Source organism: Lagopus muta, chromosome 2 (genome assembly GCF_023343835.1).
Source record: "Lagopus muta isolate bLagMut1 chromosome 2, bLagMut1 primary, whole genome shotgun sequence".
Taxonomy (NCBI): Eukaryota; Metazoa; Chordata; class Aves; order Galliformes; family Phasianidae; genus Lagopus; species Lagopus muta.
In genome coordinates, this window is record NC_064434.1 from 14,926,439 (window position 1) to 14,944,157 (window position 17,719).

The window sequence follows — 17,719 nt, forward strand, 5'->3', positions numbered from 1 at the left end:
GTATAGGTAAAATTAGCTTTAATCATTAATATTAAAAAGAGAAGAAACATCCATGGTGTGTTTTTGACTTAGTGCGTATTGAGAACAGCCTCAGCTCTCAGTGATGGAACCTTACGTGTCTTTAAATGAATTAAATCAAAAATATTTGCATCAGATTTAACATCACGAAGCCAAAGTCACAAAGATTTCAAAGTGCCAGCATTCTGAGCCATCTTGAAAGGCAACTGAACTCCATCCTTAGCTTTCTTTTCCCAGCACCAGCCCAGAAGAGAGCTAAACTGGAGTTCTTCCTCACATAACGCTGCAACAGCTGGCAGTGCAGGGAACAACGTAGAGAGTGAGCTAGGGCTTAAAATAATTTAGAGTCAAGAAGGAGTATAAAAGTATATCTATCATCATTTCTTAGTCTTCAACTGAGCTCTGCATTCTAAAATTTACTTATACATGAAACTAGAAAATTTGCAGCAAAGTTAGCACATCAGGATAGAAAAATGTATGTTGGGTCCACTACTGTCTTGTTACTGTTAACATCCCATTTTCCCTGAAATACTTACACTTTTCAAAGTGTTCCTAAAAATTGTTTTGGTAGAACAAGACAAATTTCATATTGAATCTTACCTCACACATCTGTAACTGGAAGAACCTTCTTTCTTTCTCCATCTCCTCTGCAATTTCAGCACCACTTATTTCCGTACGGATCATCCCATGCAGCTTAGCATGCTCTTTTTTCTCCTTCTCTATTTTTGTACTATAAGGTGAAGAATCAGTCAGTGAAGTGAGAAATTGAAAGCCTCTCAGGAAATCTGATTATTCACAAAGTCTACTGACAGATGCAGAGCCAGTCTTGCAGCTTTGCATAGACTTATTTCCAGATGCCATTCATTTGAAATTTGACAATGACAAAAGATCAGCAGTGACAAGCAGTAGCCAAAACCTAATTCAATCATCTGTTAAAATAATTTCCTGACATACTCTAAAGGAAGATAATAATTTAGAGAAAGATATTAACTTTTTGTACCGGAGAAAAAAAATCAGCAACTAAATAATCCTACAGTTTCAATTAAAATTCATGCTTAATCCCAGCAGACCAAACACTGGTTAATGGAGCTCAATTATGTCACCAGATTTATTGAGTCTTGCCTGTCATCAAGTCATCTTCTATATATACAGGGTTTCCTAAGCCAAAATCACATTTGCCATCTCTACTTCCTACTGAGCCAGCTGGCACTGGGAATGCCGGCCAGCCGGCTGTGTTGCAGACTTCAAAGTCTGCCAGACCAGCTGTCCTTATTCCCTAAAAGTTTCCACGGACATTTTCCAAGAGCTCTGAACAAAAAAAGGTTCTCCTGGAGAATGTAAACGAAGAGCTGATGCTCGCTGTGTGGGAGAACTCCCCTACGTGCATTTGTGTCCTCATTATTCTTCGCAGCATTGCTAACATCAGTGAATGATTACATTACCCAGATAGACCAGCCTAATATGGAAAATGATACTAATAAAAGAAAATAGATGAGCACTTGCTTTATGGAGAAAGACTTTCAGTCTGTCATATGCACAGCTTAGAGGCAGAAAATTCTGAAAAGAGCTTCCTGAGGAAATGCTATGCTGCTTTTGGACAGGAGGAAGCATTAGAAAGGAATCCAGGAAGCAGACGAGAGGTACAAACAACACAAACAGTCACACCTCCTCTTGGGCAGTCAAGTGTCTCTCAGTTCTCTCTCTGAAGAGATGATGCATCTCAAGTGCTCTCTTAACCTGATGTTAACATTGCCCACTATATTCTTACACAATATATTCAGCCTCTCTCAAGAATGAGAAATTATCTCCTCTTATGCCTCAAGCAGCAACGGAAAAGTAGAATTAATCCCATTACTCTCATCCCAAAACATTCCCAGAGGGCAACATACTGAATGGCAATCCAAAAAGCCCCATTTTGCCCTCACTACTGGCAGGCACAGTGGAGCCAATCCCCTGTAGTATTACAGCAGTCAGCACATCCAGCCAACACTGCACTCCTCAGCGCATCAAGTTCTACAGGCAAGAGATGTTCTGAGGAAAGCTCCTCTCCTTTGAAATAAATATCCTGAAAGTTTTTATTTGCTTAAGAAAAAACGTGATTCCAGAGGAAAAACATGATTTCAGAGTGTTCTGTTTTCATCAAAAAAGTCTATACTCTTACCAACCTACTGTCAAATATGCCTTTTGTAACCACAGAAAATGGAAAGCAAACAAAAGAATTATCCGGACAACACCACTACAATAGGAGTCACAGAGAATGGTAAATATGGAGCTCCTTTCCAGCACACCAGGTTCAAAGTCATACATGACATGATAGTTGTAAAAAAGTCAAACCTCAGGGAAATGGTTCAGGATAGTTTTAGTTCTCTTAGTTTCCACACTCAATTAACAATTCAATGAATTCGATGAAATGCGATCCAAATTCAATAACCATCAATTACCAGTTGTTTATATAGAAAAACACTTGAGCAAAGGGTGACATAATCACTCCTAATATTAGGAGTGTATTAACATGTCATGAAGTGTTGATAAATGCCAATTAAATCAAAAGATAACTAACTGCTAAAGAGTCAACCAATAAGCACAATATTATGGTATACACTGTGTTCAGAAACTGAATTCCTTTTAAACAATAGGTTAGACTTGGCTGGAAGAGTCTGCCTACTCTTTAAAAGATAAACATATTCCTACAAGCATATGGTAGTTCAATCAAACCTAAAGCATACCAACATCTACCAACTACATAGGAGAAACAAGGCATCCTTGAGGCCACTTGCTAGAGCTTCATTTGCATTTCTGTAGCAGCTATAAGTTTCCGCTATGGAAATGGAAAGCTGGATCTGGAAACAAACTCAGGCACCTGCTAAAAGGCAGAGCTTTGGGGGAAGAGGCACAGTGGTTTCAACAGCTTTCATGATGCTTTAAAACAACAAAAACAAGTACCAGAGGTACATTTATTTATGTTTGCATTTCCTTATTATTTATCCTTTCCATCTCCAATGACCTTTCCAGCTTTGTAATTCAGAATTTAACCTGTTGTTCTCTTACAACAAAACACTGCCTCCTTTCTGACCAGTGCTACCAGACACTTGGTTTCTAGGCAAACAAAGGAACCAGCAATGCAGTGTTGCATGCAAATCTTCTGGGTGCAAGGCTTAGTTGTGTTTCCTATCATATCTCAAAGGTCAAGACAGGGTCTGGCAGCATCAAATGCTCCTGCACTGCAATGTTAAATAAATCCTTCTGGAAAAAACAGCTTTACGACGTATCAATGTGGGATTTCCAAATATAAGGCACGTTCCAGTTTTCCAGGCAGATCAAGGAAACAAAATAATTAAATACAGAAAGCTCTAGGAAAATCTTCTAGGATCAATAAAAGGCAAGCATTTTGTGAAACTGCTGTTCTTGAAGCTCATGCAGTACGTACGGCATATGTAGACTTTGCTAAGATTTAAATCTCAGCATCCTTCAGACCATTTGCAAGACACCTGCACATGACTAACAGACAATGAGCTCAGAGGTGTAATAGACAAGTACAGCTGAAATAGAGGATAAAGGACTTTAACAAGAAAGTAGGTCAGATGCAAAATAAGTGGCCTCATCTGTTCAAATATCATTGCATGACTATTTGTAAAGCTCCAATTAGAGAAACAACTGTTTTTCAGTAGAAATTTCCATTTCAATTCTACTCCACATTATGATATAAACAAAGTGGGCTTCATTATTATTATTGAAGGACAGGACCTATTGCTCTTTAACATACCTAAGGCAGGTATTTACTTTCAGCCAGGGAACAAGGGTAAAAAACTGGAGTGGCCTGAGCAGAGGCGGCAGCAGCAGCAGCAAGCTGGCAGGATCTATGTCTTTCTTCCTCTCTTCCCCTGTACCTGTACAGCAGTAAGCCAGGCTAAGTACGTAGGTGCAGAAAAGTGGCAATAGCACCTGGAAGGTGCTTCATGTATATGCTTTAAAAGAAAATATGAAAGGAGTATTGACAATTGATGAACATCAGTGGTCTACTGAGTCATGTTAGAAATCTAAAGAAGTAATTTAAGAAAAGCCTGCAAAATTTTCAGATATTATTCTTAAATACTGTTTAAAAATGAGTAAAATGGGTTTTAAATGATAGAAATATCATTTAATTACATAGCTATGTTGACATCTTTACACAAGACTATAGTAAGAACTTGTTCATTCTCCTATTGACTTGGCTCAAAAACCATTCATTAATGATATCTACATGTGAGTGCCTGCATTTCTGCACAGTGATGTAACACACCTCAGACTACTGCCTTGATCTTATTAATCCCCTAAGCACATTCAAATAACTTGTTTTATTCACTCAAGTGTGCATAACAGACTTCATGTCCAGCTTTTCAAAGGAAAATGGCAAAGGAGGAAAGGGATTCAGTCTTCCCAGAAAAGCCTGCTAGTTTTCAATGAGCCTTTTTTTATAATAGCATTAGCACAATGCTTACTAGCACAGGACTTCTAAAGAGAATATTCACAGGCTTAAAAACAAAGTAATTTTTATTAAAAGAAAAAATTAACATTTTTTCTTTTCAGGACAGACAGGTTTGTGTCTGGGATTCTGGGATACTGACAGTACAACACAGCTAAAAAGGGGAGTAAATAATGTGCTTCAGGAAGTTTATCGTTCTGACTCCTGTACAGAAGTGATACAATATCTGCCTCAAAATCTACCACAAGAGGACTGATCAAACTAAACAATGTGGGTTTGTTTCTGGCTCACTGCCTTACTGAATACAGTCTGTCTGCTGGAAGTATGAGCAGTTTTATGACATGTACTCTCTGCCCATATGCTCCCTCAGTGTGTCTGCCATTAGTGTTTAAGTACATGGGGGAAAGCAACTGCCTTGTAACAAGCAGAGCCCAGACTGCACCAATTCCAGTCAGAGGAGCAGACGCACTCATCCCACTGCAGTCCCGGAGCAGCAAGCAAGCAAGCAAGTTCTCGGAGGCTGAACAGAGATTAACTGAGATCTTTCAGCTAGCTTAAAGCTTTAAAAACATTTTAAGATCTTCAGTGTTACAAATGAAGCATGCTAACGGTGGATGGTGAGGAAAGATGAATTATTCCTCGGTGTCAGCTAAGGATATTCCTAATTTTGTCTTATGGTTGGCTAGCATAAAGCTTGCTCCTCTTACTCCCTTATTCAAGAACAGTTCCAAAATACAAAACCAATTACGTCAGCTGAGGTGATCTTGAGGAAAATGCTCTGAGAACTTGGGTATCTACAAAGGAAGAATCAATCAACAATAATCAACACTGATGGTGATCTAGGAGTTTAAGAACAGATCAACATTACCTTCCCAAACAAGACCAGATATATAAACAATTTTCAAACACAACTGCAGAGTCTGGAGATGATCAGAAATGATTATGGAGAAAAAGAAAAAAACAAATCTTTAATGAATTTCTTTTCAAATAGATCACATTTGGGTGTATCAACACTCAATATCATCAAAGATGTGCAAGTTAAGGACGAGATGTGGAGGCAAACAGTCTGTTTTTATAAAGAAGAATCAGAAGAATTCTATTTACTGAGTTGAAGAATTGTTTAAGAACCTCCTTATCCAGACAGAAATCAGGATAAAGGCGTTGCCACTTCTGAACACACTAGAAAAACACAGCTTTGCTATTTGGTGATTTGCTTAGCAGGTTTGTACTTGTGACTCAGAAACTCAGGCCAGTGACAGGATTTTAAGCATAGGATAAACAGGATTAGGCAGACAACGCTGCTTAGAAACCTGGATGATTTGTGAATTCAAGGGGAGAAAAAAAAGAAAGGGGAAAAAAAAGAAAAAAAAAAAAGATGCAACAGAAATATCACTAGAAAAGACAGCTAACTCAGCATGATCCTAGGCTTTAGCCATAGTCCAAACAAGGCATCATCTAAGGTAACACACTGAAGAACACTGAGGAAACCTCTGTCAGTACTGCAGATTGAGGTTAGCAGAGACAACTCTACATGTACCCAATGCTACAGATGACCAAAACACACAAAGAAGTTCAGATCCATTTGAGACGGCCACAGAATCAAAACAGTTCTTTTCTCCAGAAGCCTCTGAGGCACACACGGTTGCAACCCCAGCAACTCAAAAAAACCTCACTGTTTTCATATGTCCAAAATTTAGTAGATGACAAATGTGGTCTCAACAAATTCAGGCTTAAACCAGTGTTCTCACCCCAGCTTGAAAATCACACCACTAAAATTCCAGTATTTGGTAAGGCCAAGCTAAACAGTGACAGCTGGGAGCATTTCAGCTTATCTGGAAACCCGTCTTCCACACAAGATGGTCTGATAAATCCCACAGGCCTCCTGGAGGGAGGTGAGGAAAGTTCTATTCCGAATTTAGCTGGTAACTCACTTGGTAGAAGTGATGCAGATTGCAGTGAAAAAATAGTGTTTCTGATGAACAAACTTAAGCCACAAAAAGCTGTCATAAAACAACCACCATAAAAAAAGTCACAATAAAGAGCTTTGAAGAATTTGCCTGTACATGGTATTCCCAGGCTCTCTATCCCAAGCCTCAAGCAGATGATCCTTTGGTCTTGATCAAAGTGAAGGAGTCCAACAGGCTAGACAAACAGCTTTAAACTCCAGAATACTGATGTGGAGCTTTTATGTAACTGCTTAAAAAGCTAGCAGTTAAAAACATGGCAACCATACCAGCCAACCACCTGGAAATATCACAGAAAATGGTAATGGATCTGAAAGAACTTCCTAATGAACATATGCTACCTTCAACTGTTTCTTAATATGTTAAATAAACTACAGCATAAGTGGTTTAAAAATAAGCACTGTTAAGGAGATGTGTTTTATTCCTTAAGGAATTTTGCAAAAACTATGAAGGTAACCTGGAAAGAAGTATCTCCAAGAACTACCTCCTTACACTGAAAAAAGGAACATGTTCAGAATAAAAAATGAAGTGTCTTAATTAAAAGCAAAGTTAGAAAGCAGAGTTTTTAAAAGACAGTCACACTCAAAGGGAAAAAGAATAATTAAATCTTGTGATCTCATACGTTGGATTCAATCCCACAGACAGAAAATAAATACAAGGCCAACATCACATCTTTGCGCGCTAAATGTAACAATGCACACAACTTCTCCTGTATCTATTGCCCTTAAACTCAAATGAGATTCAAATGCATTTCCCATGGGCATTTTTATTTCTCAGCTACTAAAGTTCCTTGTTTGTTTTTTGTTTTTAAAAAAAGGAAAATATTTGTAGTGTGACTCTGAAACAAACCACTTGCTACTAGGACCAAACTGAGGATCAAAGCACAAACCCTTACATCATTCTAACATGCTCATCCTGGTGAATATTCTATTCCACCAGGAACCGCGTTCTTGATAATATGCCTCAGCAGCCTGCAACTGTATTTATTTTAAATTCTGCACACAAGCTTTGTGGGATGTCACTATGAATGAGTTCTACATAATTAAACAAGCTTTCAGATCCAGTGATCAGGCACAGGTAGATAATATCAGACTAAATTACAGGGCTGTTCTTTATGGCCCATCCTCAGAGGCAAACTACTGCCAAGGGCAATGGTTAGAAATCTTAATTACTTCAATAGCTGAAAATTGGCATGGCACCAAACAGGATTGTTTGCTGGTATTAAAAAAAACACTGAGCACTGGAACCATCATAGTCTTGGCACAGTTACAAGTTCCAAGGATTCAGACTGGGGGTTTATCTTAGTGTTTCAGAATGTCTTATTATGAATATCCTGCTATAGCAAGGCAGTTTCAAAAATACAACACAACTAAGGTCCTCCTCAAAAATCAAGCCTGGAAAGCAGTAATTAGATCATTTCCATTATTATTCTCAAAAGAAATAACGAGATTCAGCTAACTTGCTAAGCTTGTTGCTTTTGTGACTTAAATAGCCTACAGAAACCACTTTTGAAGCCTGCTTGTACGTGAATTCAGATGGGTCAACTCGGTAGGCACCTGAGAACCATTTCAACATTGTGCAACTGGAAAATAAACTAAAAAGTGGTGCTAGATTCTCAGTCAATCTAGGCAGCCAGGGATCTGCTGAAAGATACTTGTGTTTAAATACTGTGATATTCTGGAGCTGTATCACCAAAGAAATCACACGGTACATGTGAAGCTGATGACCTCAGAAGGTCAAGACGCTAGCTGGATAGCTAGGAAAACTCAACCAACTGTCACAACCCAAGTAATATTGGAATAAGGAATAAAACTCACCATTAAATTCTGCTTCAGGGACTACCAGCTGTGCTGACACAACTGTCTTGGTCAAACCAGGAAGCATACTTATTCCTGACATAGGGCAACTGTTTCAATGTCCCAACTGCTGGGGCATTGCTTAACAGCAAAGAATTAGCAGAAATTGTGTGCTTAAGTTTGCAATTGGAGCAGGGAAACAGAAGCACTTGCAGGAGACCTTCTGCATCCAGCTCTGGAGCCCCAACATAAAAAGGAAATAAAGCTGTTAGAGGGGAGTCCAGAGGAGGGACACAAAGATGATTAGAGGGCTGAAGCACCTCTGTAAGGGAACAGGCTGAGAGAGCCAGGGCTCTTCAGCCTGGAGAAGAGACATCTCTGGCGGGATCTCATAGCAAGCCTTCCAGTACCAGAAGGAGGCCTACAGGAAAGATAGGAATGGACTTTATATAAGGGCACATAGAAACAGGATGAGGGGAAATGGCTTTGAACTGGAAGAGGGGAGATTTAGATTAGATATCAGGAAGAAATTCTTTACTGTGAGGGTGGTGAGACACTGGAACAGGCTGTCCAATGAGGTTGTGGATGACCCCTCCCTGGAGGCTCTGAAGGCCAGGCTGGGTGGGGCTGTGAGCAACATGGCCTAGAGGGAGGCGTGCTGCCTACGGCAGGAGGAGCTACACCATCTTAAATGTCCTTCCAAACCAAACCACTCTATGATTCTAGGAGGGTGCGGAATACAGGATGGATGGATGGCCCTACATCCTGTGGAAGTCAGGGCAAGTTTCCCAGCCGCAAAAGACGCCTACCTGACTGATGTGATAAGGGATGGTGTCTCCACAAACCCTGACTCAATTGGAGTAGAAAGGGTTGATGCTACCCCTCCCCCATCCACACATGCTCAAACGCTGAATCCCACCCACTCCCACCCCACATGCAAACAACAGGCACATCTGTGAAGTATCTCCTTCGTGCAATAACTAAAAAGAACTTTGACTCAACAGTCAGGTGTGCACCTGCCACCCTAATATTACCAGACCAGAGACTATACTGGAACCAAGAGTGGTGATACGGATTTTCCCTACCCATCTATCCAATCTCTCTTTTCATGCTAGATTAGAATGTAACACAAAGCATATCATCAGCTTATCACCAATGAGGTATATATATATATATATACACACCCAGAATCTTATGTTAAGTATTATAGTGGGATACAAATAAACATTTAACTGATTGTTTGGTGTCATTTCACCTTAATTTAGACCAAGGGATTTTCAAAATCTCAATGACCCTGATCTGATCGGGTCATGACAGGTAATAAAATTAATTCTGCTTGATCCAAGGAATTAAGATTTGTTGACTTGTTTGATTCATTTAGCCAGATATAAAATTATGTTATTAAAACTGATACTATGGCTATTTCAACACCTTATCATACATCTTCAAGCAAGTGGCTTAGAATAAATTGCACTAGACACACAATATCAATGACAAGAGCAATATAGGTATCCATTCACTTTTAGTACACAGTACAAGAGCATCCAACCTTGGCATGAAATGCAGAAAACATTCATATACTTAAATAAGCTGCAGTAATTAAATATTGTGAAGGTTTGTGCTATTGGACTGATCAGGAATCACAGCATTTTGGAGCTTTTTTTAAAGACAACTGAATTTTTCTTCACAGTGAGGTGACAGAGCACTGGAACAGGCTGCCCAAGGAGGTTGTGGAGTCTCCTTCTCCAGAGATATTCAAGAGCCGCCTGGACGCCTACCTGTGCAGCCTGCTCTGCAGGGGGGCTGGACTCCATGATCACTAGAGGTTCCTTCCAGCCCCTACAATTCTGTGGTTCTGTGGCTCTATGAATACACACAGACATTTTTTCTGTGGTCTTCTAACTAAAGAAACTTGCTAATTACAGTGAATTAGTCCGTGAAGAGAAGAAAAAAATAACAACACATCCTTAAAATTGCATCAAGTGTATAATTATGTTGCTATACTTTTTGTAGTCTTACTGGAAACTACTGAAAAATTTAAAAATTATATATTTCAATTGAAATAAAACATTCCCAACCGAAGAGGGAAATTACTCTGATTACTTAGAACTTCATAAAGCTAACAAGTCTATGAGAGATACTATCATGGCATTAAAAAAAAAAAAAGGAAAATATTTACACATGAAGCAAGCTGTACACTACAGAATTACAGAATTTCAAATGATTCTGCCTACATTTACATTTCTACTCAGATAAAAATCTTCCCAGCTAGGACTGCCTGGAACCGTATTACTAAATAATAACTTTCTTAGATTTCAATTATACTTTTATATAGAAGATTAAAATATACATACACTTTAGTTTCGTAGTCCTTCCAAGCTTTATCAAAGGGCTTTTTCAGGTCCTGTCAAGACCAAAAAGAAATAATAACGCAGTTACTTATTAACATGAAAAAAATACAGATCTAACTATGAATCTATGCCACTTGCAGTGCCTACTGGAACAAAGAATTCTGCTTGTTCTTGCAAAGCTTACACAAGAACCGTGTAAAAGCAATCTTGTACATAAGAGTAATACATTCACATTACGAAAAGCATCTCTAGAACTCCATTGGAGTTGGATTTTTCAACAGTTACAATATGAAAGTATCATTTGATTGTTTTCTCAAGGCAGGAACATGGAGCAACACTGTATTAAGTGCACTTTTTCTGACACTGAATAACAGAAGAAAAAGAGGAGCAAAACACACTAAGCAAGCAACAGAAAGGTCATGTGTAAATAATCATAAGTGTATAAATAATCATTTCATCTTTCAGTAACATACAAAGACCATTTTTAGTCTGTGTACATCTTCTTCTTCCTTCAGTGTCCTAGAACAATAGCTGCCAGTTGCTTCCTGTTTGCTCAGCAGTAAATGAAGCCAAATTCATTTGCTGGCTATGGTCTTTGAAATTTATTATAAACATATTATCAGAGTCCTAAGTTACTATTATTTTAAATAGGAAATATACTCAGTGCAAAGCAGATTTAGCCTTTCTTCAGAAAAACAGTACATTCATTCAGCGCTTTTCTTAAAAAGGTACAGTTAGAGTGCTGAACATATATATTAATAACAATTCCTCATTTTTAAGGTGCTAGCCCCTTTCAGCTAAGCAAATATCTGTAAATTAATTCTTACACCTCCTTCTCTGCTTATTTTCTGTATCTCAGAACTGTTTTTAAAGCTTCCAAATATTTGGTATAGGTAGTCAACAAGCATGCTGTATGTGCAACCGCAAACAGAACGGATGACTCAGTCCATAATAAAAAATAACCATCTTGTTTATTAAGCTAGTAAGTTTTATATCAAATAAGATAAAAATATTACATTAGCTAAATGTATCTACTGTACCAACAATAATTTCATATATAAATAAGAATATAAACATACCCCTTTTACTCCTTTCAGATCTCCCTTCAGCAAACTGTCCAACGGAAAAGTGATTATGTTGTTCATATTCTGAATCTGTGAAACAAAAAATTACATGAAAATATATTTAATGCATTTTAATATAGAATGTACGATGCCTCAATTCACAAATTACAAAAAGTTTCACTAAATAATCTTCATAGAATCACGAAGGGTGAGAAGAATCTCTAAGATCATCAAACCCAACTGTCCCCCTACAACCAACATTGTCCACTAAACCACGTTCTTTAGGACTGCATCTGCACGTTTCCTGAGCACCTCCTGGGATGGTGACTCCACCACCGCCCCAGCAGCACATTCCAGTGTCTAACCACTCTTCTGGAGAAGCTTTCCTAATACGCAACCAAAATCTCCCCTGGTGCAACTTGCAGCCATCACCTCTCACCCTATCACAGTTACCAGGAGAAGAGGCCAACCCCCACCTCACCACAACCTCCTTTCAGGCAGCTGTAGAGAGCAAATAAGGTCTTCCCTGGGCCTCCTCTTCTCCAGACTGAACAATCCCAGCTCCCTCAGCCGCTCCCCGCAAGACTTGTGCTCCAGACCCCTCATAGCTTTGCTGCCCTTCTCTGGACACACTCCAGCACCTCAATGTCTTTCTTGTTGTGAGGGGCCCAGAACTGCACAGTGCTCAAGGTGTGACCTCAGCAGAGCTGAGTACAGGGTTACAATCACCTCCCTGCTCCTGCTGGCAACACTATTTCTGATATGTCAGGATGCCATTGGCCTTCTTGGCCAACAGAGCATATCATATATATTATTTTCCTAGCACTGCTTTATGAAGATACTTATTAATACAACTGGTAACCAATGATGTAACATGAGCAACATGAGTTAATTAAACTTACTCTAGAGACATTACAATCCAAACCAGCAAGAAACCAGCAGAATTCCTGCTCATGTAAATATCACACCCAACAACTGCAATATGAAACCACTATTTCTAACACTGCCTTATTTTACTGTTTAAGTTATATCAAAACAACGACAATTTTTCTGCATTTATGTTTCTTAATTCCTGAGCATCATTTAAACTAATCTTAATTTTGAAGTCTCTTCAGGCCCATAAAACGTGTCTGTTACTCACAATACACAGAGTCTTACTCTGACAAACTACAAAGACAAAGAACTCGGGCCTTTAAAAAGCCACTAGTTAAACATTTAGTGTATATTCTTAGAAAGTACTGTGTTTGCTATTTGCCTATCAACAAAAACTTTTAAATAAAGATTTTATGAGGTCTTGAGTAGGCATGTAATTCAAAAGTGAACAAACAATCCGAGATGAAAAAAAAAATCTTCACTTCAAATGAAAATTGAAAACAAACTTACATAAATATTTATTTAGATAAATAAATTAATAAAATAGAAAATAATGGTTCTGAATGGATGATCTGTACTGTAGTATTTTGACAGGGAAAAAAACCTGAAGACTTACAGTAGGAATAAGAAAGAAAGCAATATACACCAGGAGAAGAAACACTTCATTTCCAACCCTTTATGATTGGAGACAACGTTCCAGTATGAGTCAGGACAGCTAGGCACAGAGTTTAAACCGTAACAACCCAAACAGATTGAGCTGAAGGTAATAAACAGAGTGCTTTAGAGTCACATGACAGAAAGAAAATCTGATTAATTTTCGCAGCAGTGAAGGGAAAGCTGCCTTTGGGCGGGTTTCTTTTTTTGTTGGAATTGTTACCTTTTTTTTTAATGTGCTTTTTTCAAGAAGCACAGAAATGTACATATGAAAGCAGATTTTCAGAACAGTTTTTAGTAGAGAACACATTTTGCATCGTGTAACAAATAACGCTTCTGTTCCTGAAGAAACGTCAGGAGTATCAAAGTCTCATTTAGCATAACCTGGGCAGATAAGGAATGACATTATTCCTTATCTGGAATTTTTAATTGTATATATGTCCAACTGTGAAGTTTCAGCCAACCCAGAATGGAAAAATAGGAAAGATATCTGTCACCCTTGGTGGCCTCACTAAAGCAAACTGAGGGGTTTCATCCCCAGTGGTCCTCATGCTCAGTGATCCTCAACAACTGCTATTAAAAACAAAAGAACAAACAGCCAAATTCCTGCCTTTCCTTTTTGAAGATGCTACTTCATTGCATTTGCTTGAAATTTCAGCCAGCAACCAACGAGAAAAAGAACGTACATGAATTTTAAAGCTTGAAATGATTAGGAATGTTGAAGAAATAAAATCTGGTCCATTGAGTATCTACAATAAATCACATTTCCCCTCCTCCACTCTACTTTTCCTTCTCCCAAAAAAGCTGCAGGATGCAACCACAGCCCTTTAGAATCAACATGTTAAATTCCAACTCTTTGTGTTTGTTTTTAAAATAATTCTTACAAAAACTGAATGGGCAGCATCTACACATGCTTAGTTGACAGTAGAAACAACCTTCTAAGTTCTCTGCAGCACTACAACACCTACATACCAACATAACAGTGTCCACAGTTAATAAAATAGAACTTTATAAAATATAAGTGAACCTTATATTAAATCACTTAAATCACACAAAACTTAGGTAAAAAATAAAAACTTCTACAAAAAGACTGATGGCCAGAATGGCTATCCAAGAGGAGAAATAGAAGAGGCTTCATGTAAGACCTCATCCTATGCAAGGTGTTCTACTGTGTTATTCTACCTTATCACTGCACTGTAGTAAAAAGTCTAGCCTAAAGATCAATGCCTTCACAGCCTTCATTGAAACATTCTTCAAATCCACATAATCAAGAGGAAAGCAGGAGTGAGGTGTTTCTCAACAGCAGATTCAAGACAAGTGTTTTCTTCCTTAAGTCATAAAAATAGAACCTCAGCTATTTGGAGACATATTCATACAACCAACCATCAGCTTTCAAAACAGTCCTGGATATCCCCAAGTGATTCAGTCAATGGGACATGAACTCACACTCCTAAATACAATAGTCCAGAAGAATTAGGATATATATTTTTAGTGTAGGGAGAATGTTTGCCTGTTCAAATCAATTCCGTGTGCTACTACCTGCAAGTTATTATCAGTCCATTGTATCCCCTATGTTCCTGATTTACTTGCAGCAAAAGTAAGCATACATAATGCATGAATTTGTCATTATTAGCCTAGTTAGATGAATCGTACTTGTTCATGTTTATAAATCAGCAAAGCAGGATACACAAGAAAGATCTTACATTTTTTCCCTCTTTCTTGAGAAGTTTAAGCTGAACTATCAAAAAAACACTCATTTTTCACACGCAGAGAAGCACTAATATGCTGCAGCTCCTACTATGTGTGTCCATAGAGCTAAAATGTATACAGCTATTTATGTTTTAAAATATTTTTTAAATAGAGACATGAACAAAAGTGCATGAAAGCTTCAAAGAAATTAAAGTCATCCTCTGTCAGAGGAACACAAGCAAGTTCCACATGTTTAGGGGAAAAAAAATGTATTAGAAGAAAAGCAAAGCAAAGAAATAGTTGACCTGGTTTCTACTTCCAACACTGCTGCTTTGGCACACTTGCAGTTTTCTTCTGACAGCTTCCAACAAGATAAGATGACAGACAGGATAATAAATTAAAACTTCCTAAGTTGGAGAAAGCTCAGAGGAGGAGAAGAATAAATGGCAGGAGGGAGAATGTAAAAATAAACGAACTCATGGCTGCCAGAAGTGATGGCAGAGACAACAGGCAAGCCAACATTTGTTAAGCAGAAAGATTTTCAAGGAGCTTAAGAGTCTATGGCTAAACACTGAAGTTCTTCATTTGCCAGCTCCTATTTACTTTAATTAGACTTTTTATTTTTTTTTTAGAACTGCTTTAAATCCAAAACAAAACAAACAAAAAAGGAAACAAAAAAAGAAACTAAAAACTTTTTCACTACTTCTCAAGGAGCTTTCTTAGCACAGAGTGCTTTTGATTAAACTAAAACTCAGACACTTGAAGAACCTACGACATGACTCACAGCTGTCACCAAATTCTAGATGCATTCCCTGTATTAAGAAGCTCCGGGCTTTCTCAACCACCAGTGAACTCAAGTGTTTACAAGTGACAATTTTGCTTGCTGACTCGTAATTATTTTCCTTTTTTTAAGGCAACTACTATTGCACTGAATAATTTTCAATAGTTTTTCCAGTGATTTGAGTAGGACAGGATCAATCAACATGAGCATGGAGTGACTGAAAACCCAGAAAGGCAGAAGAGATGCTTCTGGCATCAAACCATAGGTTTTTGGAAAATCACGTTAACAAAAACTTTGGACTTTTCACCACGCCTGGCTCTCACACACCAGGACACAATGGTGCCTTTGCTCCCAGCCCTGCCTGCAACATGATCATGCATCCCAGAACTGGGACAGGCTGAGTTGGTGGCACAGCAATCACTGGTGTCACACCACAAGAAATGGGACTCCAGTGAAGCAGTGACTGCTCAACACTAAATGCCCACATGGAGATGCTCATTCTGATGGCTATGTAAACATCCTCACGTAACATAACAAATGTTGACCACAGAATTGTAAGAAAGAACCTCTTGAGATCATCTATTCCAACCGTCCTGCATAGCAGGTTCCCTACAGCAGGTAACGTCATGCCGCGTACTACTGGCAATGACCACAATACCACCACCAGTAGACAAATTACACACTGGAACTTTCTTGATTAGGAACTACAGGTATAGCATAACAGAAAATACATTTTTTTTAGTATATTCTTAAAAGCATAAAGTGTATAACTCTAAAAGCAAGGAGAGACTCTAAAAACTCTAAAAGCAAGGAGTTATTTCAGCCCATCCTTCTTGCCAGCAGAGAATTCCCAACTGTACATTCTCTAACCTAGGTTAAAACATCTACGTGGGAAGCTTCCACTGCTTCCTTTGGGCCACCTCATCTAATATTTTTCACGGTCAGAGCCCATTTACACGCATTTTATTAAGTTCCCCTTCTGCAAGCACACAGTTATTGCTGAGCCAAACCCATTCTTCTAAGCTTCCTTCAGAAAACAACCTATTTAAGCCCCAATCAATTTTTTTCTTACTGTCCTCAGAATTTTTTTCCACTTGGATCAATACCTTTTTGACAAAGAAATAAAGATAACATTCCAGACAGAGCTGAACCTATGCCATATTAAGAGGAGTTATTACATCTTGCTTTTCCTAGCACCTACAACCAAGAGGTCTATTCCAATTTCTGTACTTTTATACTTACTGCAAAAGCAAGCCTTAACATCTCTTTCCTGTTTTAGACACAAGTTTACAGTACTTTCTGATCATTTGAATCCATGTAGACCTTCTGGGTAATTCTGTGTTCAGTAGCTCCTAAAGATAACTTTTAAAATGGATGAAAATGGAAACAGTCCTCACTTTTATGTATTTTTCTTTATTTATTTCTCATGATCTAGAATATTATGATCTCTCATGTCCCTCAAGGTCCCTCTGGATAACAATCCCTTCCCTCCAGTTCACTGACAACACAACACAGCTCAGTGTCATCAGCAAACTCACTGATGAGTGCACTCAATCCCACCATCCATGTCACCAGTAAAGATGTTACACTGCACTGGTCCCAGCAGGGATCCCTGAGGAATATCACTCATCTTCATGTTCACGTTGAGTCGTTGACCACGACTCTTTGAGTGCAATCATCCAATCCACCAACTAGCCCCTTCATTAAATTCATGTCTCTCCAATTTAGAGACAACGATGCCATGTGAGATGGTGTCAAATATTCTGCACAAATCCAAGTAGATGACATCACATAATTGCAACTCCTTTATCCATCAATGTTGAAAGCCCATCACAAAAGACCATCAGATTTGTCAGGCATTATTCACCCTTAGTGAAGCCATCTTCATTAAGGAGGCTGTCACCTCCTTCTTTTCCATGTGCAATATCATAGTTTCTGGGAAGACTGCTGTGATTTTATCAGGTATAGAGATAAGAGAGACTAGCCTTTGGATAGCAGCTTAGGAACTTCATCTGCCAGGACACTTAGACACACAGGACTCTAACCAACTAGATCCCTCAAAAGGCC

General features: G+C 38.5%; 1 protein-coding gene across 4 annotated transcripts in view; it reads right to left on the minus strand.

The window, feature by feature from the left end:
• The window catches only part of ASAP2 (ArfGAP with SH3 domain, ankyrin repeat and PH domain 2), an 88,860-nt gene that overhangs the window by 38,747 nt on the left and 32,394 nt on the right, over positions 1 to 17,719 (minus strand). For all 4 annotated transcript variants that reach the window (XM_048936931.1, XM_048936929.1, XM_048936928.1 and 1 more), the window contains exons 4-6: positions 11,671 to 11,745; positions 10,595 to 10,644; positions 619 to 748 (exon numbers count right to left, since the gene is read on the minus strand). In XM_048936931.1, the coding sequence (XP_048792888.1) occupies positions 619 to 748; positions 10,595 to 10,644; positions 11,671 to 11,745 (255 nt within the window). The remainder of the gene's footprint in view (positions 1 to 618; positions 749 to 10,594; positions 10,645 to 11,670; positions 11,746 to 17,719) is intronic.